The sequence below is a fragment of the Patiria miniata genome, unplaced genomic scaffold (genome assembly GCF_015706575.1).
Source record: "Patiria miniata isolate m_02_andy unplaced genomic scaffold, ASM1570657v1 HiC_scaffold_27, whole genome shotgun sequence".
Classification (NCBI taxonomy): Eukaryota; Metazoa; Echinodermata; class Asteroidea; order Valvatida; family Asterinidae; genus Patiria; species Patiria miniata.
The window spans coordinates 6,629,582-6,657,528 of NW_024037066.1; the positions used below are offsets into that span (position 1 = coordinate 6,629,582).

General features: G+C 42.5%; 1 protein-coding gene across 1 annotated transcript; it reads right to left on the reverse strand.

Moving 5' to 3' along the window:
• Positions 1 to 897: 897 nt before the first annotated feature.
• Positions 898 to 27,898, reverse strand: LOC119734581 (LIM/homeobox protein Lhx2-like). The gene is made up of 3 exons (XM_038208117.1): positions 26,480 to 27,898; positions 17,969 to 18,420; positions 898 to 1,100 (listed from the first exon to the last, which is right to left on the reverse strand). The coding sequence occupies exons 1-3, from the start codon at positions 26,869 to 26,871 to the stop codon at positions 898 to 900; spliced, it is 1,047 nt and encodes a 348-aa protein (XP_038064045.1). The 5' UTR covers positions 26,872 to 27,898.
• Between the last annotated feature and the right edge of the window lie 49 nt (positions 27,899 to 27,947).

The following is a 27,947-nucleotide window of genomic DNA, read 5'->3' on the forward strand; positions in this document are numbered from 1 at the left end:
TTAAACGTAAGTTTGATGACCCAACTGGAGATCATTCCAAGGACTTCGCTGCAAGAGGTTCCGTCGCGTGTTTTTATTGTGACACCGCGAGTTTCCTCGAATCTGTGAAGTTTTCTTAACCTTTGCCAGCGACGAGCTTTATAGAAGCACGATACATTTTCATCCTTCATTTAAACTAAGGTGGCTAATAAAACCTTCAAGGTGCTGTGCAGGCCAGGAAAGGTTTGGAAGTTAGTGGCATGCGATGTCATGTTGAGTTTTTGTTTGAAAATTGAGAAGCATGGTATAGAATACGTGTGCATATAATTATGCTACTGCCTAGGGTAGCTCCACAGGGGTCCGTTTTGATATTTCCCATTTTTAAGTATATTACTTGATCTAGGACTTATAGTCCGTTAGTTCAGAGATCCAAAATGATAAATATGATTCGGGTTGGTGCATTTGGACCTCACAAAAAGGCAAAACGGGTGCATGACGAATGGCAGAGCAACATCGGAGGGGAGGATAATACAGTTCGCTATGGGATTCGTCGTTAGAGGTATCGGCGTCATGACGGTTATCAAACACACAGAAGCGCTCAGGCTGAGCGCCGGGCTCAGCACTTCTCAGACCAAGAATCTACACACGGTCGCAAAAAATAAGGTTTGCAACTTGAAATTTACAGTTCGGTTTTGAGAATCCCAGATTGGCTTTCAAACCACCGTGACAAGTGCACTGAAAAGGCAAAGGGTGTACGATTGTCTTATTACGCTCTGTTTGAAGGGTGGTTTGGTAGTTCTTGATTTAAGACACGGTGCAGATGGCAAGAGTCGTGACTTTTCAAGGGAGGCAGGGGATTTAACGGCTTGGGTCCCACTTTGTCAAGTTATTCCCAAGGGTTTCTCGTATGTCGCGAGTTTACTTGACATCTCGCGGGCTGTAGCGATGGTTGCCGTTTCGTGGGCCGTGACAGGCTGGTCCCTCGGGGGTCGCTGTATATTGCTGTAGGTCGTCGTTTTTAAAGTTACTACTTCGGTGATCTACGTTGCTGCCACACTCCGCGGGGCGGGGGCAGGGCTCTGAGGGTTCCAAGAGGGGCTGGCAGACGCCATTTTGAACAACTGAACACGGTTACTGAAAAAATTCAGAGGTTGTACAATAATTGACGTGATATTAAATTTTAACAAGAGACTTTGCTTTTGATTATCAGCAGCCGATGAAGGAAGAAGAAGCAATGGTAGAATGGTATAATGGTAGAATACGATAATGGTAGAAAGTCCGTTACGTAAATGGCAGGCTGGCAGCAAGCAAGATATGGAATGCAGCAACGGGGCATCACCTTTAAAACTGAAGGTGTTCGTTGAATCTTTTATCGGTCGCAGGAAATTTGTTATTGGAAGCTCACGAGGCAAAACAGACCGCGAGGCGGGCGAAGTGGGGTTAAGTCCTCCCGATCTCCACCCCGCGACCTCAAGACCCTGGATCCGGTTACCATGGCAGAGGGAGAGGCGGGGCAAAGGCCTGTCGCTCCGGTGTCCAGGCTAGGAACTGCGCCGGCAGACGGGTAAAATCGACGGTAACTTACCGTCGTAGAAAGCCCTTCAACTCGTATACTGGGGGTCGGGGGCGGGGGGCAACGGAGAACCGGATAGGGTTAAACCCACACACAAATATTCCAGGCGATGTGACACCAATATCCTAAGGGCTTTTAGCAAGCCACCTGTGTAAACTTCAAACCGTGTAAAAATGAAATCTCATAAATCAATCGATATTGTCTTTGTGACGTGTGGGTTTCTTTATTTCATATCATTTTTTTTAGGGGGGGGGGAAGAGAGATTTGCTCGTGTAAAAACCGACGGATGTTTTATGTTTGATTTAAGAAGGTGAATTTGGGTGAAAGTAAGGTTTTCATTGGTTGTCAACTTCAATTCTTGAACTAGGCTGTGGTAGGGTGCCTGGCAAACATCCGAACTCATATAGCTTTTAAAATGTTAATTATTGTGTAAAATTTAGTTCAAAATGGCATCGCAGAGACTCGTTAAATGGTCTAAGAAAATGGAAGAAAAAAAATCCTGAAAAATCGTGGGTAATTTACTAATTAAACTTCACCAAACAGCTACGCAGCATTTAACCTTATTATGATCAGTTTTGATCAAGGTCGTTGACAAAAAAAATCTACTTGAATTTAGAGTGGTTAGTCTTACGTGAACTCGTTTTATGTGAATAGTTATGTGATTGCAACTATGACTTTCAATGCATACGGGAAGCGCAAACACAAACAGCTCAACAAACGTCTTGATTCACGTTTACGATATTGCATTCTTCCATCCTCAATGTCATCAGAGGACGTCAACCTTGTTCCCAGGTCACGGGGGACCAACTCGGCGCTAGGGCAACAGGGACACGGGTTAATGGATCGAGGGGGAATTTTGTTCCTTCTTTTACTTTATTACGAGTAGATGGAGGAGGCACGTTCTGACAAATTGAGGTTCGAGTCGAACGGAAAGAATGGGCCCGTCTAGTCCGGGTGGCATGTTGGGCAACTCGCCTGTTGCCTGGTGATTTGTTAATGTCAGCTGGAGACGAGTACCGCCACACGCGATTGGTTCACTCACGTACAACTTGCTGTGATTATAGTACTCCGTCTGTGATTGGTTACTGTGATTCAGCCTGCGTTTAGTGCCGCGCTGTGCATCTGCCAGTTAGATTTATCCGTCTGCAGAGCTTAGGTTAATCTGGTATACACAATAGGACTATTTTTGTTGTTGAACTTTGTATAAGACAGAACGTGATTGGCTGTAAAGGCGCTTTTTTGTTTTTGATAGCCAATAAAACATGAACATGCACAATATATCATTCCGATAGAAGATGATCAAACCAAGGTCCTTGCTCTATCGACCAAGTACTAGCTCAGCAGACACAAAGTAATGTTTATCTTTTTATACACGATATCGATAACAATTTCAAGACATGACCATCCGAAGCAGTAAAAATAGTAAAGATGCGAACAATGCAGTATGGAGGCAAGGAGACATATATTTTACAACTCGCCTAAAATATCCGAAAGGACATTACGCACTTCAGAAAACATCCCCTGAAATAACTATAAACAAGATGATGGGGCCGTCGTATTTTGATGACCCTTAATCGCCGTCTTGTGTTACGGTATCTCTTCCACGTACGGCGTTCCAGTAAAATGAAATCACGCGGCTTTCCGCTGATAAAACCCTGCGTGTCTTTTACGCGCGGAATGCGGATGGATATTTTTCTTTGTTTTATGGAGGCGCGGACAGATTGAAGGAGACATCAACATTCCATGGTCGAGAGACCATACAGGGCATGCTGACATTGACATTTAGAGGGGGGGGGGGGCTTGGGGGTTGTGCAGGTGTATGTTTGATATGTAAGTATGTGTATAGAGTATACTGCGAACGATGGTCGGACCTGCACACTGCGGCCACTTCGTAGAAGAGTTTACTTGACTAATACGGCCAGTGTTTCACTGACTAAAAGTTCTAAATGGAATGTATACATTTTAGATGCAAATCGTAGTTTTAAAGTCTTTTTTTTCTTATCATGTCATAGTCATTAATTCTTGTTGCTTTCTTGTTTCGGGTTTCGCGTAGTGTTCTTTTTAAAAAAATTTTTTAATAATAGCTCTACTTTATGGATGGCGTATGGATACCAGTTGGAGTGAGCAAACCGACGACGCACACTTTTGAAAACCAAGGAAAGCGTTTGAAAGGTTCAGAAAAAAACCCGTAATTTTTCGTATATGATCATAATTATAACATGACTGTAATTGGCGCATGTACGTCATCGACTACCAAACCAATCAAATTCCGGTGAGCCGTACGCGGAATATGGCATATTTCCCACGGAATTCGGTCACTAACAAATCCAAAAACCATTACAAAGTTCCTTGACCTAAATATAAAAATTCCAAATGCACTTTTTTTTTGTCTGGCGTTTCGGCAATTTCGCCCATGCGTCGAGAAAAATATACACAAACGGCTTCAGACAATAAAAAAGGCCTCTTGTCACAATAATGTTTTTTTCCCGCAACATTGTGAGTTAAGCTGTCTCGACTTTCCCAAGACCAAGCAGCGAGCCAGCTGACACGGCCACGCCACAATGGCCGGCGAAACTCGATCCGTGTCCCGAGTTGACAGAACGGCTTTGTCGTAATCCCAGTTCCGCTGCCCCGGGCCAAACCCAGACCCTACAGGGGACTTCGCCCCCGATTTTTTTGTCCCTCCCAAATCATCCAGAGGGCGGAAACAGTTCCTCTTTTCTTAAGATCGCACAAAGGGGGGAAAATATAACTTCTTGGTGGTGACTTAAGTCCCGCTCACCACGCCGCCCGCTCTTTCTTCTTGTGTAACAATTTCGACTGCGAGGATTTTTCCCCTTTGTGAAAAATAAGAAACTGAAAGGACTGGATACAGGGCAGTATTCTCAGCGATAGTCGCGGGTGTAACTGACAGATGCTGTATCTTTGTTCGTAAGTTTATCACCTCAGGCCGAGTTTGTCTTAAACGGCTGGTCTATTTTGCTAGCCTTGGGGCGGTGTTTTCACAGGTTTACACTGGTAACAAACCAGCTGGAGGCGCTGGTTCCAATAGACTCTCGTTGGTACCCACGCACCTCGCTTATACACATTGTGCTAGACCAGATCAGGCTCAGTGCAATGTAGTCCATGAAGTAATCATTCTTGATGCGGGGTTTTTTTCATATTAATGTTTAACGGTATAATTTTGAAACTCATAGAGCAGACTGTTCAAGGAAAGGGCAAGACAGCAAAGTCTTGAACAAAGCAGGTGATGGAAAAGTAACATGTTTATGTTTGCAAAGACATAAAAAAACATGTTTTTTTCTTTTTATTAACACCAAACCTCAATCTGTTCAATATCATGAACACTAGGTATGTTTGTTGCGCGACAGCGATAAGCACAAAGTGTTTTTCTGCTGGCGCGCGACGTGAGGGGCTGGGTGCTAATTTACGAGGGTTTTTAACACAAAAACGGCGCATACCGACGTTTAGTGCAGGCAGCCTCGGCCGGCGAACCTGTCACGTCGTTACACGGTGGGTGAAACGCCGACAAGAAGAGAAAGAAATACGGCCAGAAATTTCAAAACCCCGGGGTATTTCTATACGGCGGGATCGGAGCAACGCTGCTGCAACATGACAGCATTAAATGAAGGATGGATCGCTGTCGACGAGGTCGTCAGTTTACAAGTCGAAGCGGCTTTGGTCTGCGAGAAACAACCGGGATGGAAAGTGGGGGGGGGGGGGGTGTCATTTAGGGAGAGCGTTCGGTGGAGTCGGGCCTCCCGAATGACATACACTGCAATGGTGTAAAATTAACACCGTGTGGATTTCTATCGAACTGCTCGTCTAATAATACAGATACCATGCGGTGTAGCGAATAAAACAAAATTAACACTTGTGTGGTGTCGGCATATCTAACCACCCGTGAAATAATATCCACAGTATCATCAAGTATTGCGGTGTAAAATTAACACTTTATAATATCCCAATAGTGTTTTTCATGCATGCCTACCAGCTCTGTGGCCAAGGTTCGAATCCAGCTGGCCTGCCATTGAAGACTGACTATAGAGTGGAACATTTTTGTGGGAAATGTTCAGCGTCACTAAATACCAACACACTGTGACAAATCGTGGTGTTTAATTAACACCATATGGCATATTGATAGAAACCATTCCGCCACTACAGATGCCACGGTTTTATTTGGCCGGCAGTGTATCGAGTAACAACCGGCTGCGTTGCGGGTATCTTCTCCCCCGCAATGGTGTTCCAGCCAGCTTCATGATTGTTGATATTTGAACTGTTGATCTAAGATCAAATAAACAATATGATGAATGTATACACGCCACTTCCATATACATTTTGTGTTTAATGTAAACTCGTTTTAGATGCCAAAGAGACACATCGGCTACCAATGCAGCATCGGTTGATGCTCCAGATTCCACGGGAAATCGACCACTCATCGCCGGCTTCATACCACGTCAAGAGCGCACTGATCAACTATTCGGAACATTGATTTTTTTTTCGTTTAGAAATCGGACTAAGAAGAAGTTATTGATTAAACAAGAAATTTAGAGTTGGGTTCCATTCGTTTTATTTATAATCATCCATCTTTTCTTTATATCCACTTTTGTCGCTCAATATAGTCCTTTGATTCGTTTGATAGTTGCAATCTTTTAAAATTAAATTCCGGAATTTAATCGTCACTCCGACAAAATGAGAAATGATCTCGGTATAATGTAGGCGCCTTTTGTAACCAATATCTAAACGACCATTCATTTTGTAAAGTGTCCAAGTGAAGACTTAAGAATCTTAACTTAACTCAAGCTTTTTTTGCCTACAATCGAACCGCTGAAGAGAAAAAGAAGACTAATATTTCCTCATAAATCACATTTTGAACACAGGACCCCACATTTTTTGTTCTTACTTTATAACTCGACTAAATATTGATCTTTCGTGGCAGAGTTTGTGTACAAGAATCGCTTTTCATCACGGTAAGCGGAGGAGCCGACCGGACCGGACCCGGCTAGGCTCGGCGGGCTGCACGCTCGCTGAGCCCCGTAGACGCGGGATCGTTGAGTGATGGGCGTCTCTCGCACTTCGTTTGACCGATCATCGGTCGAGTTGAACACTAAGTGATCCGTTTGAAAGCCGGTAAACAACCGGTTTGGGGGACTTCTGTTCGAGGGTGTTGGGGAATTCTTAAGAACTCCTCTCTTTCTTTCTCTATTTTTCTGTTCCTTTGTACGAGACCCCAGAGAGTATTTAAATGTGTTTGCATCTGGGTTTGGTTGATGTCATTTTGTTTTGCCGAGACAATTTGAAAAGTATAAAAATCCAGCGCCACAAGATTAAGCCTACTTATATTTATGAGCCCCATTCATTTTTCGTTAACAAAATGGCTCTGGTAGTTATACATATTATAAAAGGTTACCCAATGCCCGATAACCTGTCCTCGATTTTACTAGGACTCTAGCATAGGACACCAATGGTGACCGATGAACTTTCTAGCAATCCAACGATATTCAAAGAGCAATATTGCTTGCAATTCCAACAAAAGTTCTTTTCTTTGTGAAATTCAGAGGAAAAGAGATGAGACAAAGAATGTTCAAGCATGCGGAAGCATACCTAACGATATAACATTCATTTTATGGAGGGCCACCAATAAAAAAAATACTACAGCATTTAAAAAGGAGCATTATTTACGACGTGCACTTTTCCAAACACGAGAAAAGCCACCGCGTTTAGCAGAGGCTCTCGATGGGAGAAAACGTGCTCTCTGCTCCACAGCCGGCTGCCATACATCCGATACAAAACATACTGAAATTCGCACATTAAAACAGATCGTATGTTTACATTAACAAGACCGAACCGATAACATTAAACACTCGAATTGGTGTCTCGGGGGTAATTTTGCAAGTCGTAAAAATTTCCGGAGAGAGTTCGGAAAGAGGTAAGAAAACAAGAGCGCAAAAAGTACAGTTTTAAGAAGCTCTTTCCAACTCGGTGCCCTATATACGTGCAAGAATGTACGCATTTCCTAAGCACGTCAAAAAGGACAGCTAAAATTGGTCGATGATCTCATTTCCCGATTTCACGATTCCTACTCACTTTTTATTGTTAAATATTTGTTAAAAGTTTGAAGCACGTTATGTGTGTCGCAAAGAACCCTTCGTTTAACAGATCTAATATGACCGTCGGAGCTATAGAGAAGCGGCTTATACACTAACGGTGAGACGCGCGCTCTGGAGCAACCAATGTCGGACGTTTAAACAAATTATCGACTACCAGTCAATTAAAACATTGGCCTTATAATATAAATCATTCGGACCTTTAATCATAATAATAAATGACAGCTCGTGCCATAGGACAGGAGCAAGCTGCGACGAATGGAACATCTTTGAAGTGTCTTGAGATTTTCTTTTAAAAGATGTTTTGCAGACATGTACGTGCATGCACAAAGCAGTTATAAAAATGACAGCGGCAACAATGTGTTTCAAAGAATGAAATTACGGAACATAATAAACCGTGAGGGTGACTTTTCTACCTTTTTAAATTTTAACATAAAAAAGAAGTTGCATCTAAAAAGCGAACGGACCTCGATATGTACAGTTCAAAGTTGTCACAGTCAGGTTTTGTTTTGTTTGCCAGTCTGCATCCAACATCAATTGCTGTTTACGTCGCCATGTAATAGTAATAGTTAAATGTAATAGGATCAGGTGCTTTTTGTGATTGTTCTCGTTTGAAGCAACAAAACTGTTCAAGAAGGGTGCATGACAACTAACTTGTTGAAGTTTCAGCTCAATGGATATTATACATTTTGAGAAAACAGAGAAAACGTATGCAACATTTTTTGGGGTCTCGTAACTAGATTCCATTGGTAACGCATGTCAAAACTGCGCCCGTGGGCACATATTCGTAAACCAGCTTCAATATTTCTTTTCTTCCAAATGATACCATTTCTAGCGGGGAAAAAAATCAGCCGTATCTTTACTTTGAGATATTCTTTTTAATTGGTAAACGTTCCCGGGTTTGTGCCTTTACTAACTATGAACCGTCTTACAACTGACGAAATAAAAAAAAACAGATTCAAATTATTATTTTGGTCCTAGATTGTCAATGAGATCTTCCATCCAGCGAATTTCAACTCTGACTAGCTGACTTGAAAAAAAAAACAATGCGAGAGGTATAGAACACACACATTCACTCACAAAAACTGGACCGCTTTGCTCAACACAACAGGATATCCGGAAGCCACGTGCGGGCCAAAACTGACAGACGTACGGGGAGCGCGACGGCCAACTCTCTGCCAAACATCGCTCTAAAACAAAAACACTTCACGCTAAAAGTAGCCGATAACGTACGGCCCTGCAGACGCAAAACCGCAGGGACTTCAGAGCAATGCGATAATAAACACGACGTAGGATTACTGTTCCGGGGCTCTGGAAATTATAAGCAAGCAAAAAGAGAGAATATTACGCACCCGTCAACACTGGTCTTTATTTAAAACAATTTTTCAAAGCCCGGGAATTTTTGGTATTTCTGTTTCTCACTGACGCTTTATTTGAAATGTTGCTGTGTTCTGTGGCGTAAAAAATACTTTCTCTTTCGCAATATTTTATGCGGTTTGTGTTGTACAAGTGACAGGCGGATTTGTTCATGTTTACGTGACAAATAAATTGTCTGCTGTTTGTTTAGAGGAATTTAAAAGACAGGAGCTATAGCATTGCAAGGATGATTCAAACAGACAAATTTTGAGTCAAAATTTGTTTTTTTCCCCTAACATTTTACTCAGTCGTTATTATTCATTAGTTATGATTAATTAATTCTGGTAATGAAACTAAGGATTAATGGAAAGCGCAAAGGTACTGTAGCTCGCAAGCCTGAAGAAGACAATGAGAAGAAATTACAGTTTCAGAGGTGGAGGAAAATCCCAGAAGAATACTGTGATGGAAAAACCCCACGGAATCAGGTAGGGACTGAAAACCCAATCCACATGTTGGCCCAGGTGGGATTCGAACCCGGGTCACAGCGGTAGAACTCGAGGAACGTGCCACTACTGAACCCGACTCCCACCGGTGCTAATTCGACTCTTGGTAGTTATTGTTAGTCAATTCGAATATGTTTTGGAAGAGAGCAAATCGAGAGTCTGGATCATAAAATCTTGAAACAATTCCTCCTTATTTATCCTTTCTTTATCAGCATATCCGGTGGTCAACCTCCGTTCGTATGGCATGTCAACTCTTTCTGAATGCTCATCCTAACCAAAAGATACCGCGCACAACTCAAAAAAGCCACATCATAACTCCGTACATCTGTTGCGCACCATTCTTTTTTTTTACTACAGAAGTTTTGTTTTTCCTTTTTGAAAAACACAGAGGGATACTAATCAACAACAGGCGAGAGCCTGCACGCACGGAATAAGTAGAGCAGCGAGTCGTACCAACAGATGTTGCGTCATCTGCGCACCCGGTGCCGTGCCAAACGTCATGCGCAGGAGCCGCAGGTGTTGTCAGTGATGACGTCAGAGAATCTGGCCCGATCTGAGCCAATCACACGCAAGCAATGAGACGTAGTGCAGATTGAGCGGGAAATACATATCGATGTAAACACGAAATAATTGTGAACAGAAATGAAAGTGGTCTGCACCTATCTCTCCATATTGCATTATTTAATACAACAATTTTGCGATAAATATTAATACTTAGCAAACTATTCTTCTCTTTTTCATTTGCTTTCTTGAGAATCCATTTTTAGACAAGGAAACAGTTTCAAGAGTCAACATATTGACATTTTGTGAGCAATCAATTTATGATTCCCGAATCCTATCACTGAGTCCATTCTATAATAAAGAAAAGCCTAGACAAGCAATCCTAAATATAAAACTTAAAACTGTACCCCTACCCATTTAAATATAAAGTCTTTAAAAGTTTATGACCACTTTTATCTCTGCTCATGGGGCAATAAAAGTAGAACATGGTCGAGTGGGTGCATCTTCACTTATGGTCAAAAATTACGGTCCAGCCAAGACGACTTTAAAAAAAGTAGGCGATTCACGGCGACGGCAAAGGAAGAAGAGAAGCCATAGCGCCAGTAGAGGGAAGTGGCAGCGATTAACCAATTACGCGGCACCGGTGAGGCCCGGCGGGGTAGCGCGGTAGGCAGGCCGGACCCCCTAACCGCGCCCTCACGAGAACGGTAAACACTGGAGGAACGCACGCTGGGACAGCGAAGGACACACTGACATTGTTGCAAGGCTACGGAGGCCTATACGCGTACGTCTAGAGAACCAGACTGATCTATGGAGAAGTTGGCAAGTTTCTTAAATCGATTCCCTATAGTTCGAGAATTAAAAAGTCTGAGGAGAGCGAAGTAAATGTATCTACAATTTGGGTTAAGGGAAGGTTTTTGTTTGTGCACAAGTCTATGGGAATGTCTCCTTAAGATGCCAATTTTGGTAATAATTATAGGCTATGAAATTCATGTATAATCTGTATAAGGTATTTGTATGGCATTAGTAACTTGACTGAAGGTATCTTGGAACACAAAAGAAACACATATAGAAAAACATATCTTTGTCTTTGGGTTTCTCTGATTGGTTGATTCTGATCTGACGTCATCCAGTCACGTGAATGAGTGCCAAATGGTGCCAACGACGCGGAGGGAAATCTCTTCTTTAAGTCAGTCTCGTTTCTCCCCTCCCCACCGGAGATGATCTAGATTGCAATTGTTACGCGGGCCTGCAAACCCCGCCTCCCCCTAAAAAGAACACAATTCTGACAGTTTGACTTCGGTTCTCAACAGACCGCGTCAAAGAAAGGAGAGAAGAAAAAAAAACAAGAAGAGAAACTGTTGATGATTGCCGAGCGGCCTGGCGCCCCCAAGGTCTCAGATTTGGTCATCTTCTCCTCTCTTTTCTTGTGAAGGGGAACAATAGGAGTAAGGAAATAAAGAAGATTGTCCGTGTACGGAGATTATTAGGCCTATTCTGTTGGTGTATACAGCAGGCGCGAGTCAGCGGGACATGAGAAAGGAGACCGGTTGGTGACAGAGTATTGACGGGCTCGCTAATGATGACATGAGGGGAGAATGGCCGGACAATGGGGAATTTGAGAAGGGGGACGGGTTTTGTGAACTGTTGTCGGAACCACCGAAGAAGAAAGGAAACTAGGGGGATTTAGCGTCCCGGACGCTTTGTCGCCGACCGCATAACTGTCGCTTGCTCGGCCGGCTCATCTCACAGCCAGATGGACTGATCGCCCTGGCAGTTTGACAGCATCATTGTCATGGTTCAAACACGGTGATAATCCGACAGGCACGAGGGAGGGGAATACATCACACCCAACACAAGACGCACAGAGAAAATGAAAGAATAAGCATTGATTAGTCATTTGTGTTCATTTCAGCTCCTTGTTCATTTTGCTATTTTGTGCGCGTTTTTTCCCCCTCTTCTCTTCTCTTTATTACAACTCTTTTGTCACCGGTTCATCAATTATTGCCAGGGAAAAAAAATCTAACGGGTAGAAAATGTCCAAATTCCGCATGCGGATCTCCGGAATGCATCTTAACGAGGGGGTGATTCATAGCAAATACCACTAAATTGCTAATAATGAAGATATAGAAATCGCAAAATACCGTTGTTCTTCTTAAACTGTGAGGCTGATAACTTGGTGCTCATTATGATCTGAACACCATGCAGGCACGTGCGATCGGGCCAAAGATTTCATGACACTCGATTCAAGAATTTTTAACGCTGTAAATGAGTTCCCCCTGGCTTAGTAAGTATCTATCCTTAAGTTTGTTTTGTTTATTTGTTTGCACATTTGTTTTTGTTTAAATTCTCTGTATTAAAGAAACTGTACATTTTGATATAAACATGGGAATTCATCGTCCGTTTCGTGCTTTCTCTCAAAAGTCTTCCAAGGACTGACAAAATCAATGTATTTATTGTTCAGATTTGTGAAAAACTTAATGATGCTATCACATTGTAAAGAAATTCCACAACAAACGACAACGTCCGTTTTTTTATTGATGATACTTCAGCAACACTGTCCCGATTTAGATGGGAAAAAAGGAAGCAAAAGCTATCAATAATGGTTCGCTGTCTTTATGTCATGTCTGTGTGCACCCTCCTCTCAACAAAAGTTAAAACGGAAGCACACTAGCCTGCAACATCACACGACTGACACACTCACACCAAACCAAAAAAGAATCAACTTTAAACATTCCCCCACTTCGGAATCGAAGTCTCGTGTAAATAAACAAAGCCGTGTTCTGCTTATTTTGAAATTGGGGAAATATGGCCGGGGACTTGACAGGGGTTGCGAGGAGGGTAGAACGGGGTCAGGCGAGCGGGCCGTAGACGCGCGGGGCCCCTACCGAATTTGGTCACAAATCGCCCCTGATCCGTCACAAATTTTCCTCTTCCACTGGCACACCCTCAACTCCTTAAGATCATATATCATCTTCTTGTCTCTCTTACTCGCTCTTCCACCCCACGATGGTGCGCCAAATTTCTTGTAAAGTCGTGTAATGGCCAAGTGTGCATTACCTTTTGTTTTAAAAACCGAAGCGTCCCGATAAACAATCTGTAAGGCTGTGCAAGCGAGCTATCAAAAATGATGGAAATTGACTAAAAAAGTTTTTTTCTGATCATATATAATGAAAGTAAAGCATATTACAAGATTTAACACATAGTAGTGTGTATCATTTTATGTTCAAACCAATGCGACACACTTCTTGTATCTTCTGACTTTAAACTGACAGTTGTCTAAAACGTCCGAACACACCGTAGGCCTTATTAAATTTTGTCATTCATGACCTTTCCGATTGTTGAGAAATAAAGGTTTAAATCTTTATTAGAAGGTCAAGATTTTTCCATGTCTTCCATACAAAAAAATCATAAAAAATATCAGTAACAAATGTGATTTATGACAAACGATTGTTAGGAATGTGCACACACGATGAGACAAATTCTCGACTGAAGCACTCTTCTGTATATACTTGGAAAACCTTGTAGAATTCACCGCACGCGCAAGAAGTGATAGTTACCTCAAAATTGGAGTAGAGGGGATTTTTTTGTTCACTCCAAACAACTTATATTCATAAAAATGGCAGTCCATCTATTATCTGAACCAGAATCCACATCAGTCAATATAATAATTATATAACCCTGGAAAAAGTGCAGGCGTATTGTTCGTTCGCGTGCCCCAAGGTCTTCCAATTGTTGACTTTTATTGTCGGCAAAATGAACCATCTGACGTGATTTTCACATTTTTTTTAACGGCACAGTTCTTGACGCGTCAACGCGTATTTGGACACACACGCACCTTTTTGTGGGTGGAGGTCAACAACAAAAAGAAAGCCAATTCGCTCTCCATTTTCTATTTCTTCTTAACAATTTGGTCAGAAAGGTTCTACCCGAGTTGCACCCACAAAAAAGGCTGAATTGTTCTGAAAATAATGCAGACGACAGGTGAAGTACATGGTGTGGAACCATCCAAACTAGAAAAAATTGGTTCCAGTTGCCCATGGCTGACTTTAGGCTAAAAAGAGGTGTTTCGAACAATTTCCCCCGAACCCTAAAATTTCATTCGTGGACAAATAAAAGTCCATCTTCATAGTTCATCCGTACAATAAAAAGCCTAGAGTTAAAGATGTTAGAGAGCAAAATATATTCTAATTTACCTTATACAGAAATAAATGTAGAAGACAATTGAAACAAGTTTTCCTTTTGTTTGATAATGGTTGTCTCTCGGTTCCTATAATCGAACTCAGTGCTGCCTGTATACCTAAGCCACAGTCACATTAAAAGATTTATAACAAACTTGTGCACGCATGCGCATTTGCACGAGAGTAAACTCAACACGGGTAATTTCAGTCTTTGGCAGATAATCTTTTGGCCACCCCATTTTGAAACGGGAGGAACTCCTACGACCTTTAACAATAGTATAATTTATGGTTCAGATACGAGAGTGTTCATTTTCGCACGTTGGTATTTTGATGGCATTTCACAATGACCGATTCAACTCGTACATTTTCTTTCAGCGAGGTGGAAATTTCATGTTTTACTTTACTATTTGTTGTTTGGTACTTACGCATCATGAGGTCCATTGAAACCCACTCGGGGAGAAAATGATCCCAGTATCCTTAAATCTCTGGGAAAAAAATCTACGGCTGGTTCTAAATAAATACATTATGCTCACTTTGGAATACGTTTCTGCCTTTGGAGGCTTTGACACGCACACACACAACTTTTTGTCACAACTCACAATGCCTGTTTCAGATTATGAAGAAAAAAACGAAAACTTTCTATAGTTATACAAAAAAAGTTTTATCAGTTTACAAAACGAGAAACCCTGTTCATGCAACAGGACACAATATCAAGTTTTACTATTAAAGTGTTTTATCAACTAGAAATCGTTTTCTTTAATTGAGGTGGGAGTGTACAATCGCGTAAGCATGCATAAAATTCAACCCAGAAAGAGTTCACCTCGTGAGAATGTGATCAAAAGGAAGGGGAAAAACCACCACAGAACATCCCCGCCACTCGAATGTGGTCTTTGATGTCTGATAATACACGAGGATACCGTGAGAAACGCCATGAGTGTGTGAACCTCACGCAAACCTCATAATTACGTGAGGTTTGCATTATCAGCATTTGAAACCTCCCCCTACACATCGACACAATCGCCACAACACCTAACTCTCCACTTTTCTGAGTTCTTTTGATATCCGCAAAATGTATAATCATAGCGTGTGGAAACGATTATAGAGTGCCTGAACCTCAGACAAACCTCATAATTTGAGGTGTGACCAATGCGTGAGGTTAGCTATGAGCATATTCCTCCGCCCGCTATCAAGATGTGTAGTTACGCGATGCAACAAAGCAGCTTCCCTGGGGGTACCAACGCATAACGTGGAGGTAGATAGTTTCGTGTCCCATCACAAGAGAAATAGTCCCGAAATGAGATTTCAAAATATCCTGAAACCAACATGCGATGTAAATGCCATTATAGACGGTAGTATTTTCTTTGTGTGTCTAGAATTTGTCCGTAGGAATGCCAAAAAAAATTAGCAAGTGTAGCAATATAAATAGTGCGCTTGTAAAACATTTGCAAGCGGATTGTCACTTTTGGCGCTAATACAAGCGAATTTGTAAACTACTCCTGGCTCTTTATAACCTAATTTCACAATTTTCTCCACGCGGTCTCGGCTGACTGCGTGCGCAAGAACCGTACCGCCGATTGATGGGATTGTTCAAGGGGCGCGCGTCTCCCCTCCGGCCTAATGTCGATCGACCTGTCGAGTCAGAAAATAGGTTTGATTTGCATGTGGCGAGGAAAATTGAGGTCTTTTGTTCATTTCAGTAAATTATTCATTGGTTTTTCAAGTTGGGAACAGCGCGAGTGCTATCTTTGTTTAATTATTCTGTTGAATTTAGCGTGTTGCAGTGTTAGTTTTTAATACCCTCCCATATTTATAGTGGTTTTATGACCCCGCTTTAATTTGACAGTTCACTTGCCACGAGCTCACTGAAAAGAATTCTTTTCAAGGATGGAACTTTCAAGATCATGTATTACATATTAATATTCAGTGCTGGTCATGGTTGAACAAGTGATTGTTGGAAGGGAACAGATGCGAGAATAAGAAAATAAGATGTATTGTATTTAGGATGGAATTTCAAAGTTTGTACGGTAAAGTACAAGCATATTTAAAAACAAAATAACTGTTATTCTGTGATGAGTCGGTTTGTATTGCAAATAAAATTCGAACTTTTTTGTACACAGATGAAGGAAAACGATCCTACTTTAATTGTCTTTGAAAAGTCTGAAATGTTACTTGAGAAAAACAAGTGCATGAGCTTGCATGTAATTTGTAAACTGTTCACAAAGCTACCGTGTACTGCAGAGAGTTGCTAATTCTCATCGAATCTCAATGTTTGCAACACGCTTAAAAAAATCTCTCATTCAATTTCAATCACTCTGCATTTCGTCAAACTGAAACATTATCAATGGAGACATTGTATTTGGTGCGTGGAACACGTCACAAGCCCATTGACTTAATCCTGAGTGATATTTTCCCTTTCCGCGTCACCTACCGGACCTGTCTTTTGGTCCAAATTCCCTGTCAACGTGGGGCGAAAAACATATCCCTGCCTTTCCTTTTCATTTGTCGTGATTATCATCTCGATGAGTGGTAAGGGGGATCGACAGATAACTTCTTACGCAACGGGGTTTGGCGTACAGGGCTGAGTCTTGTCATCCTCGGTGCGGTAATGAGACAGCAGCGGGTCGCACTACGGCCTGTGGTGGGTCCCGCACGGCCGACTGACAGGCGGCATCCCGCCCCATCCTCCCCGCTAAATACTTCTAATAGCGGGGGACAGGAAATAGCTGTTTCAAGCTTCTATTTTTTTGGATTACGGGGACTTGTGAAGATTAAGGTGGTCCTAAAAATTACGTAAGGCACGCTTTTAATATTCTTCCTTCGAAAGTTTTTGAAGTTGACGAACGACAGAACCAATGCGTACCCCAACTGGGGGCTGTACAGTGTTATGATGAAGTGGGATTATGGGATTTTCTGCCACGTCCGGAATAGAGATAAGCGAACCTTGTTTTCAATATTATATTGGACCATTTTATAAACTATGGAGAGACGGGTAAAGCTTATGGAAATTTCTCCCAATCAATGTGGTCATTAAGAAAATGTTGAGGATGAAGACGTTGTGGAGCAATGCGCTCATTAGGAAATGATTCGAGAGAAGACATCGAGGAGAGATGGCAAGTATGGGTTGAAACTGCACCGAGCATGTCCTAATGAAGGAAACCAATGAGCGCCGAGTAACTCCACATGGGATTCGAACCTGGGCCAGGAGAATTGCGGGCGAGAATAGAACCACAGCGCAAGGCAGCAAACTCGCATTCGAAACTTGTGGAACTTTGGCATCCTGTCTGGAAAAAACACTAGGGAGGAAACTGCATGCACGACAACCAGATAACGACTCATCATTATAAGTGAACAACTGAATACTGGCGATTAAGACTTTCAAAGAAAAACTCTGATTGCAAAACAAAAACTGTCCGACTTCGCAGTCCAGGGTTGAATGTGATGACTGCGGTCACGTTTCTATTTCACGTGGCAACGTGCTAGGCATGAACGCTGCTGCCGTTCAGCTGTATGAAATGAAGTTTGTTTTTAAATCGACGTTTCGGACCGTGCGTTCTGGCCCGTCTTCACGGAAGTCATACTGCGCATGCGCTGGGCCTATTTCGACCAATTGTTGTGTTACGGCCTCCTTTCAATAAATTACACGCCCGCTGTTAACTTTGCAATATTATGTATACATTTTGAGACACTTCCAAATGGGGTGCCTCCCTACCCCCACCCCCCCCTCACCCCACCCCCCCCCCCCCCCCACCCCAAAAAAATCGATCTTACCTCTGCAGTAGTCGCCGACCGAGTCCACTCCCTTGCGCTTCCGGGGCCTGCCCTTGTGAACGCCGACACCCATGCCGTTGTAGAACCCGATGGGAACCGACGGGGCGCAGGGTGGGGACGGCCCGGGGGTCAGGGGTCCCTGATAGCTGGGTGCCATCCCCTGGGAGTGGAGGGGTTGATGAGCTGGGTGGGGTTGGTGGGTTAGGTGAGGTTGGTTCTCCCCCTGGTGTCTGCGGTGTTGCTCGGCAGGGCTGAGGGCCGTGCTCTCGTAGTGCAGCCGGCAGTAGACCTGAGTGTCCCGCATGCCGTAGTAGTCGCCCGTGGTTAGGGCCATGCTGCATGCCGAACAGGTGAAGCAGGACAGGTGGTAGACTAGGCTACGGGCTCGCATCACCATCTCGTGGGCCGCTATGCCCGTGCCGCAACGGGCGCATTTCTTGACGCCGAACCTCCTGTTTGAAACAAAGACTTGGGAAATCAGACACTTGGGAAATCAGAAACCGTGACTATAGTCTTAGACAATTGTTGTTAGTTACGCGTATGGTTCTCTGAACAACCTGACGTTTCGGAGCGTGTGTTCTGTTCCTCGTCAGGGTTGAACTATTGACAAGTTTATAAGTGAAACTTAAAAATAATAATTGAAGTGATTACCAATTCATCTATTTGATCAGTGTCTTGCATAGGTGTCAGTATCGAATACCGATATGATCTTACCGAACAAATCCTTCAACGTATAATTATACGCGACTGTTGAAAGATGTATCGATAAGATCAGTTAACTGATTGATATTCAATTAATCAATTATTGTCCAAAAAGGACTTAACCATTGTTTTTGTTTATCCTGGGTTGAAAAAGTATTGTTTGTAGATAACACACAGAAAATCAATATAAAGTTGCATAAAAGTCCTACAAAACATGTTTACGTCGTGGTTTAGTTCAAAAACTGACGTCGTGAATGCCTGATCGTTCCATTCATTTTGTCCACTTCAATTCACGTGGCAAAATTCAAGGGACATTCATTTCAAAACATCGCAACAAAATGACAAGGGTAAGCAATGTAACAATAACAGGTCAATTCGCAGATGGCAATAGCTTGTACATGTAAGTTGTAAGGACACCGAATGCTAACATATGGGAGAGTCCTAACAACATTCGCCTCTCCTCTTTTACCACCAAAGAGTCAGAAATGCCTTGCGTCCATTACAAAATAAATCACTTCAGTTGAAAAAGAAGACGTCTATAGTAGCCAACCCGGTCAAGTATGTAGGCCTGCCACATTTTTTTTTATGAAGTTGTTGTCGGCATGCTTACTGCTAGGTCGTTCATCCACCGCAAAGATGTTTGTTTATTTTACTAATGTCATAAATTATGACATGACTAAAACAACAGAATCCTCGGCTCTTAACCTTTGACCCTTCCAGGAGCCGCCATCTCGATCCTCGGGCCCTCGAGTTCAGATGTTGTTTTTCTTGAGTACTGAACTATTTGTTTTATGAATATCACTTCGCTTCGAAGCTTGAGACGACTTGAGGGCTTTCCACCGCTTCCCCCCCCCTAAACTCCAACCTTCGGATGTATATTTTTTAGTGTTCCCTGAAATCGAAGACGAAGGTACGAGGAAAGACAAACAAGGAGCGGGTAGCCAGGTGTGAAGTTGCCCGGCGCAGCGGGGCACACGTCCCCGTGAATTTCACCCCTATCGCTCCGGAGAAGAAACAGGCGTCTCCAGACAAGTATATTTACCGACCGGGTGGTTGGTGTCAAAAGGAAATTGCTGGTTAAGAAATAAACGAATGAGAATGGAAACCTGTTCTTCTGTAAAGATTTACAATGGAAGTAAAGATTCTGTGCGATTATGGCTTCATGTACTTCATAATATTCTCAACAATATGAAAATCTCGATTTTGTAGTTTCATTTTTAAAACACCTCAACAGTTGACATCAAAATTACATATTGTTTCCCTAAAATATACACAACACAGCTTCAACTTGACGATCGGCACCTGCAAAATGTCCGCTCGGTCAATGACCTTGAACCTTGGAGGTGCACTGAAATGGCACTAAACTCGGTGGAAATAACAACAAAAGTATACATGAAAATTCCTTTGCAACTCAACTGGAAAAACGGCCAAAATGCAGCGTGTGTTGGATATGAAGAGAAGACATCACACTGTGTGTTTTTTTTTTTTACACAAAAGGTACTATAGTAATGTTATTTCTACTAATTTTGGAATGCTAAATCAAAGTTTAAAGTTAATGTGTGTTGATAGGAAGGACCTGCGTTATGTTTTCAATCTTTTTTTTTTGGAACAGCTACACCGCATGCGCATGCGTGAGATGTGATCAGCTACTTGAATAACAATGGAATGTTAGGATTTCACAGCGTTACCATGGGTACGATAAAAAAAAAGGTGAGGTATGGTTAACCACGATTAATTTCTCTCATGCACATTCGATATTGGCTCTCCTGAAGACGATGGTAAAAACACAAACCCGCAGAAACTCAGTATGGAATGGGAGAAGGATACAATTCGACGAGACACGCCACTTTGGGTGCATCATTAACGGCTCGGGCAAATTAAGTGGAACAAGTCGTTTAAATCGAGGCGACGAGGATAATTTGTTAGAATGTGATATATGTCCGGCCCGCCGAGCGAGGGACACGGGCACGTCCGGACGGCCGTGATAAGTGCAGAATTGCCCGGTATCGTTGTGGCTCCGCTCTGCCATGAGTATTGTGAGAGAAAAACTGGTTATCAAAAAAGTAATCAAAACAGGTAATCAAAAAAACCAAGTGCTGACCAATGACAATATTGTTCCGAATTCGAAATGTCTATGTGGCCAATCGCAGAGCTTATGACAGAGTTACTAGCCAATCAAAGGCAACTGTGAATAAGGAACCAATTATCATAAAGCCCTTGAATCATCTCAACGCAAACCAACGGCCAATCAAAAACGTGCTTCATCAACAATCGACCAATCCAATGTGTTCGTCTTTACAATAAAGATTTATGAGCAGATGTTCGGTTAAGCAATGTTGTGAACTAATGTTTGCGTCAAAAACAGGAATTATACAGGAACTAATAATAATATAATATCAGAGAATAGTTCTGGTTGTAAACAAAATTACTATTCAGTGATGTTCTCTCTATTATGGACGTTATGAACGCCTATTAAACATTGCTGAATTGAAGGATTAAACTACAAGAAATACTGTACCAGCGAGCCATACTGCCCGAGGGTGGCTGTGCCGTCTAGACGTTAATCTTTACGGCGGAGCGATGCTCAATTATGATAACTGGCAGTAGTGGCTCTATTGAGCGGAATCGAAAGCTCTGACTATATTAGGTTAAATTAGACGCGTCACTCTACAAAACAGTGTTTATTTAATTATACAGAATATGAAATGTTGGTGGTTTGAATAGCAGCAAAGACTTTATGCCTTAAACACAAAGCCGAATTTTGTATATTTTTTTCTAAAAGTGTTTACGATCATTTTGTATATAAGGAAAATAGAAACAAAAAAGATTTTATTCTACATGAGATATTTGGGAAAATGGCTATTCCTTCAAAAGTAATGACCCCCAAAATGTTTGTTTTCGATTTTCACGTTGGCACGATTTGCAGCGCCTCAACCTGCGTTAAGCGGCCACAGGTAGTAAGTGGCCACAGCGGACAGGTTTCATAAAACAAAACCTGCGCGGCGGTTTGGGGAATGAGACTTTTGTCCCGTTGAGCAAGGAACGGATTCCACGCACCAACTGCATGGACAAGTAAGTACTGAAATAGTGCTCAAAACAGAAAACATTTACTAACACCATACAGGTGAGGCTTACCAACTAAAATGCAATGGCATGCGTACTGCTGGTATAGCTGGTTCTCAGTCGATTTATGCTTAGCACATAACAGTTTTGCTTAGTAATATTTTTATGGGCTGCCGTAGGCTGCTGCATGACATCGGGTCAACAACTGGTTTAAAGGTATTAATATTATACAACATTTGCAAACATAAAAAAATACAAAATTATTATGAAATACCTTACTTGACTGTAGGCCCTAAGTGAATACTAGTCTCAAGCATCCTGTGAAATCATGGCACCTAATGTGCTGTCATTTTCAAGAAAAGTGGGAGCTTTTTTTTATCAATTTCCAACGATGGTCGGCCGACCATCGCTGGAAAAAACAAACACTGACATTTTCAAATATTTCACCCAATTTACCCAATTTAGTTAGTCCACATTTTTTTTTGCAATCGGTTACACATCCGTGAACGGGTGCAAGCCAGCTAGTCTGGTTCCTGACCTGACTATTCCCTGACGTCTATACATTCCTCCGTTTCGTCTCAAGTAGGGACAGAGAACCAGACTACAAGAACAGCATTTTTCTTGTTTTTTTTTCCCAGCATGTATGAACACAGGTATGTGTAGCAATACTTGCCATAAAATACTAACCCCCAAATCCATCAATTTCTGAAAATTACACACAATCATATTACCTTTAAATAGGCCTTAACTGACTGGGAGTGTTGCTGACCAAGTTAGCTTCTGTCAGTATCTCAATGCCCCCTCCCCGCCCAACCAATCCCCCGTTAATTCCCAACCCGATCGGCCAAAAATATAGAGCACGTGCGCATACGGACCCCCACCCCAACACCACGTCACGGCTCTGCCTGCAGCCACCCCAGGCCATGCAGGCAGACCGCTCACCCCCGCGGGAAATTGACAAGTGGAGGACGAAGGTGTGTTTATCGGAAAACAAAGCTGTCAACTTTTTCACGGATGCGCGAAGGCCGGCAGGACAGGTAAGAAATACAGCCAGGGCCGGGCTACACGAGCGGGGGCTTGGGATGGGGTTGGCCCGAGCGTAACCACACAGCAACCCATGGTTTGGAGTGTCTCGAGTGCCTCGGTGACAGTTTTTTCTCTCGGTGTTTGGTTCTGAGGGGGGCATAGTCAGGGTCATTCAAAACCCAGCACATGTCAATCAAAGTCACTCGTTTTTAAAACAGAACAGGAAAGTAAACAAATAGTGGCGGTAGTATAAAACACAACAGTTGAAAGTTTAGATCACTTGTGTCTTGTTCTACAGTCCACGCATTAATGCACCCATTTTGAATCATAAAGAGTCAAAGATAACGAATATTTTAAGGCCGTTCCTACTGACTATATTGGTTACTCAGATTTTTACCCCAAAATTTAAAAGTTAGCTGATTTTCTTTTTAAAAAAGGCAAAAGAGATTTATGAGAAGTTTATGATCGAAGAGAAATAATTCAAACTGATTACGAAAACATAACCAAAAACAATATATCACCTTCCATTTTTACTACAAAAAAACCCGCAATACATTTTTAGACACTAATATAAATTTTGTTCCGAAAGACTTATAAAAAATAGAGTATATACATCCAAATATAAATACTACCAAAGCAGACAAAATAGCATTCGGAATCTTAAAATTTACGACCGTCGCGCGGAATTCTTTGTCGATGATTTTTCTGTTCACCCTGCATGCTTCCCTCCCTCCCTCAACACGAGGACGGTGTCGGCTTTATTATGAGTCTACCTTTGTTTGTTTCAAGAGAAAATAATAATAATAACCGAATATTTTGGGGGCTTTGATCTCGCGGCGGAAACTAAACACTCTACTCGCCCAGGGCGAAGAATGAAATATGTTGCCCGCGATACAGCCAAGGTGTGTTGCGCTATTGAATCCGGGAATTTACGGTTCCTCTCCGCACCGTGGCAGATTTAGGGCCCTTTCTGGCCGACCCCTCTGACCTTAAGCTATCCCGGCCCTTCAGTGATACATATTTGTGTTAGTTTTTATTATTGTTTCTGGAGGGCCGCCTTGTCAGGTCCCCTGCACATTACTGCCGATGCAAAACTCCCCGCGTTATACTCCAGGAATTCCCCCCTTCGAGTGTATTTTTTTTCCGGGAGTAGCGCGCCCGGCTCGTATTTTACCGCGGTTCGGTTTACCCTTTCATCGGCCCGAGGACGAGGAAGATATATGGTGCAGGAATCAATCTTGACGGACTTTTCGAAGTTTGGATTCTCGATTTATCGCAAGACATGATGATATTAACACGTACGATTTCGCCAATAAAACTCATACAATTCGCTAACCTCTCGAATCAACATATACATACTTTCATATTTTAACTTCAACATCAAAGACCGAATATACATTCCAACGATTTGCCTTTAAGATAACAGAAACACACTTTTCAAAGCTAATAACATTTATCAAAACCTGTTTGGAATAGTCTTAACGGAGGAAGAGGTTTGGGTATACAAATTTAAACAGTCGTTAATCAGAAATGAGTTGAGTTGATTTAAAACGTGCGCTGCCGCGTACATCCACAACCTACATATATTTTATGCTATCAAATATAGATGCTATAAGCGCAGCACGTGTGGTCTAAGTTTTAAAGTATTACTGAGGTAAATTGAAAAATTGAAAATTCCTGACTTTCAGTATTTTCTGTCGTATCTCCTCATAAAATTCAAACGATACACGAGGTGACCTGTTCTGGCAAAATTCCTTGTACAACCACACAGTTGTTCGAAACCGCAAAGCCACATTTCTTCGCAAGTCTAGTGCAAGATGGAGTGACGGCTCGTCTATCAGACATTTCAAATGCAACGTAAAAACATCCTTCAACACAATTACACATAATCAACAAAAATACTATCATTTTCATAACGGTATAAGTATAACCATAGCCTAAATAATATAATATTATGAAATATTTTACACCTTTCTTATTTCGACATTTCAATGATTCATCGCAAATAACCGTTTTAAAAATTTACGTCAAATTTTTAATACCTACTGAATTACACGACCACTAACGATCTCTTAAAGAGAGTTTGATTTATTTTGTTTTCAGATGAGAGAAACAGGAGATTCTCTCTGTCAAACCATGGTCAAACATGCCTGTCCACTTCAAAAGTTCACCCCTCAAAACTCACGGGCCGTCGCTTGTCAACTCGAGCGGTTACAATAACGCGCGAACTCCCAGGAGAGACCGAGATTTGAGGATCCCATTACGGGGCGAATATCGCTGTTTTGTCGGTGCGGACAGAGGTGCGAAATCCGAAGAGGGGTGGCTTTGTTGGCGAATAATACGGACATCAATTCACCAACAAATTTTACAGCTTAATTGAATTTGTTGCGGGCTAGCTTCTTGAGATGGTGGCAGGCCTATTTCACGTCACTCAAATCCGAAAAGCATTTCCAACTATTTCCGACACTGGAGGTAGGAAAGATATGCAGTATCGATGATATTTTGAACATGTTTTGAGACAAACTCACAATCATGGTTTCACTCAGAGAAATCTAAGACCTAACTTGCATGTTACATTAGTTGATTGATTGATGAAGCTATGTATATTTCATGCAACTCTTTAAAAAAAAAAAAAAAAACCACACAAAACATTATGCTATTGCTAATAATAAGTTTCAACAACGTTTACATTAACGGACATGAAAACAATATTTTGAGGCCAAAACAAAGGGTAGACGGAAAATTCCTTAATAATTATAAAACTGAAAATGCAAACCTTGCCATATTTAGATTTAAAAACCAACCATGGAAACTTAGCCTCGTGGCCTCACATACTACTTCTATGCCCAGTTTTCGGACTTCTGAATTTAGGTAGGTCTGAAGTTACTGCCCCAAGTGACTTGCTATCAAGAAGGAGGCTGGATCCTTATCATTCTCATGATCGCTCCAGGAATGTTTTCGTTTCGTTGGTCTGTTACACCGTGGTTACACTTGCCTAAATGGCAACTCTGTGATCTATGCGTGGTATAACTGCAGTTTCCTCGTGCTTACCTGTCCCAATGTGGTTGCATGTGATTTTACAGAACTTCTGGGGAAGTGGGTGGGTAAAAAGGTTGAGTGGTAGAAAAGAAGCAGAATTACTTGATTCTTGAAGCCACGGAGGAATGTATTCTTATCCTTCTCGGTTGATAACTTAAAAGGTTGACTTGACTCATATTTGCATCTATGCATCACTCTAAAAAGTCCTGGGTCAGATTGACCCAGAATCTGAATCTGTATCTGCCCAGTCTTTTTCCGGGTCAAAAACGACACTTTTCTGGGTCAAAATGATCTAAACAAATGTCCTCTTTGACCCGAAAAAGTGTCATTTTTGACCTGGAAAAGGACTGAGCAAATATAGAGTCATATTCTGGGTCAATCTGACCCATGAGTCTTTTTATTTTAGAGTGTATGGTGCAAGATACAAAAATGGCACTGATGTCCCGTCGCCTTAAGTACTAAACTCTAACCGGAATGGGCCAAATTACATGGGGCTGCTGTGTTCAGAACACTCAGCAAATTAACTTGCCAAGCAAAAATTAGCAGAGAACCAGTTACAAGCAATATATATTGCATGACAATTTGGCTGGTAACCTATTTGTGCTAAGCCGATATTTTCTGTGCTCAGCAGCTCCATGAAATTGGGTCCTATAGCTGATGATACAGAAACAGCCGACTGACCTGAAGTAGTGTTCCTTGCAGTAGATGCCCCCGTCTTTGGCGAAGCAGGTCAGTTCGTTATCCAGGGTGACTTTGCACTCGCAGCATCGCAGGCACTCGGTGTGCCACTGCTGGTCGGCTGCCAGCAGGTAGTACCGGTCCTGAATGGGGCCGCCGCAGCCGGCACACATGCAAGCCTTGGACTTCTCGTACGGTGGTGGCCGGTGCTGCTGCTGGTGGGTCGGTGGGGAACACGGCGAACCATCCGGGCCCCCTCTTCCTCCCCCAGCCATCTCCCCGCAATCTTGCCGGTAGCTCTCGTGGCAAGCCGGGCCGGACTCCAGTCCCTGTTGCTCCCGGTTCTCGGTGACAACCGACTGTGGCATCTTGACCGGTTGCAAAGTGAAATACATTCAAAGTGTCCGAGCAAAACAAGAGTTGAAAACAAAAATAAACACTGATAATTACTTCGGAACAGCGATGATAATTCTGCCTCCTCGTTGCTTCAGTCAGTCGACTTTTCAAACAACTTCGCACGTCGAGAGCAAAGAAGAGTCTGTATACACGAAGCTCTTGTTTGCATCCACCAAACATCCACAGACAGAATCTTAATGAATTGTCTTTTACTTAGTATTTGTTATTACATCCAGGCAACCATCAGTAGATGAACCGCTAGTGGTATCAGACCAGCTCAATACTGCGAAACTAGAAGGAATGCACAACTATACAACGCAGTTGTGCCCGTGTGGGTTGGGCAATGAACCGCTATCAGCATATCCCGTGGCTGAAAACAAAAATTCCACCGACCGAAAAGACAATAACCACACAAATCACGTCAACTCATCCGCAATAAAAACAGCTCCTCCTCATCCCCAACGTTCTCCTTTCTGACAATATAGTTGATAGGATATTATATACACAACAAGCTGCGATCACTCTGGTCCAAGTACGCGAACCTGCTGGACCCAACTATTATGCACTGTCTGTAGTCACCACTACATAGACTGAGACCCCAAAGTTGATGATGTATCTGGGATACCAGACCACGTATAAAGCAATGAACAGGAGCCGGCACATGCTGCGCACACAACATTGGGTTTTTCACGGTGGTATAACCGGGTTTTGTTAGCGGTGACAGGGTGCGTGATAGCGGCCAGCCAACCCACGACCGTCAGCCAACCAGCGCACTCGCTGTGTACACTGGTACATGGTATGGCCGTTCCCGCATCGCCATGTGCAGTGACTCACGACCGCCTCGTGCCGAGTGAACTCGGGTAATTGACAGCAAGACGACGCGGCCTGGGTGACAGTTATAGCCCAGAGAGATGGTCTCAAACTTGGGTTCTCTACACTCACTCCAGAGGGTCCATGGGTACCGTATGAAGGGTCCATGATAAAGCATTGAGATGGAGATAGCAAAGAGAACCCATGATCACAGAGGACCCGTGGTTTTAGCAAAGAGGATGCGTGATTATAGCAAAGAGGATGC

Coding starts and splice junctions, on each gene's coding strand:
- LOC119734581 (XM_038208117.1), bottom strand. CDS start 26,871: ATGTATTTCACTTTGCAACCGGTCAAGATGCCACAGTCGGTTGTCACC. Junction 18,421..26,479: donor TGCAAGGAACACTACTTCAG/GTCAGTCGGCTG, acceptor TGTTTCAAACAG/GAGGTTCGGCGTCAAGAAAT. Junction 1,101..17,968: donor GGTCGGCGACTACTGCAGAG/GTAAGATCGATT, acceptor AACCGTGTTCAG/TTGTTCAAAATGGCGTCTGC.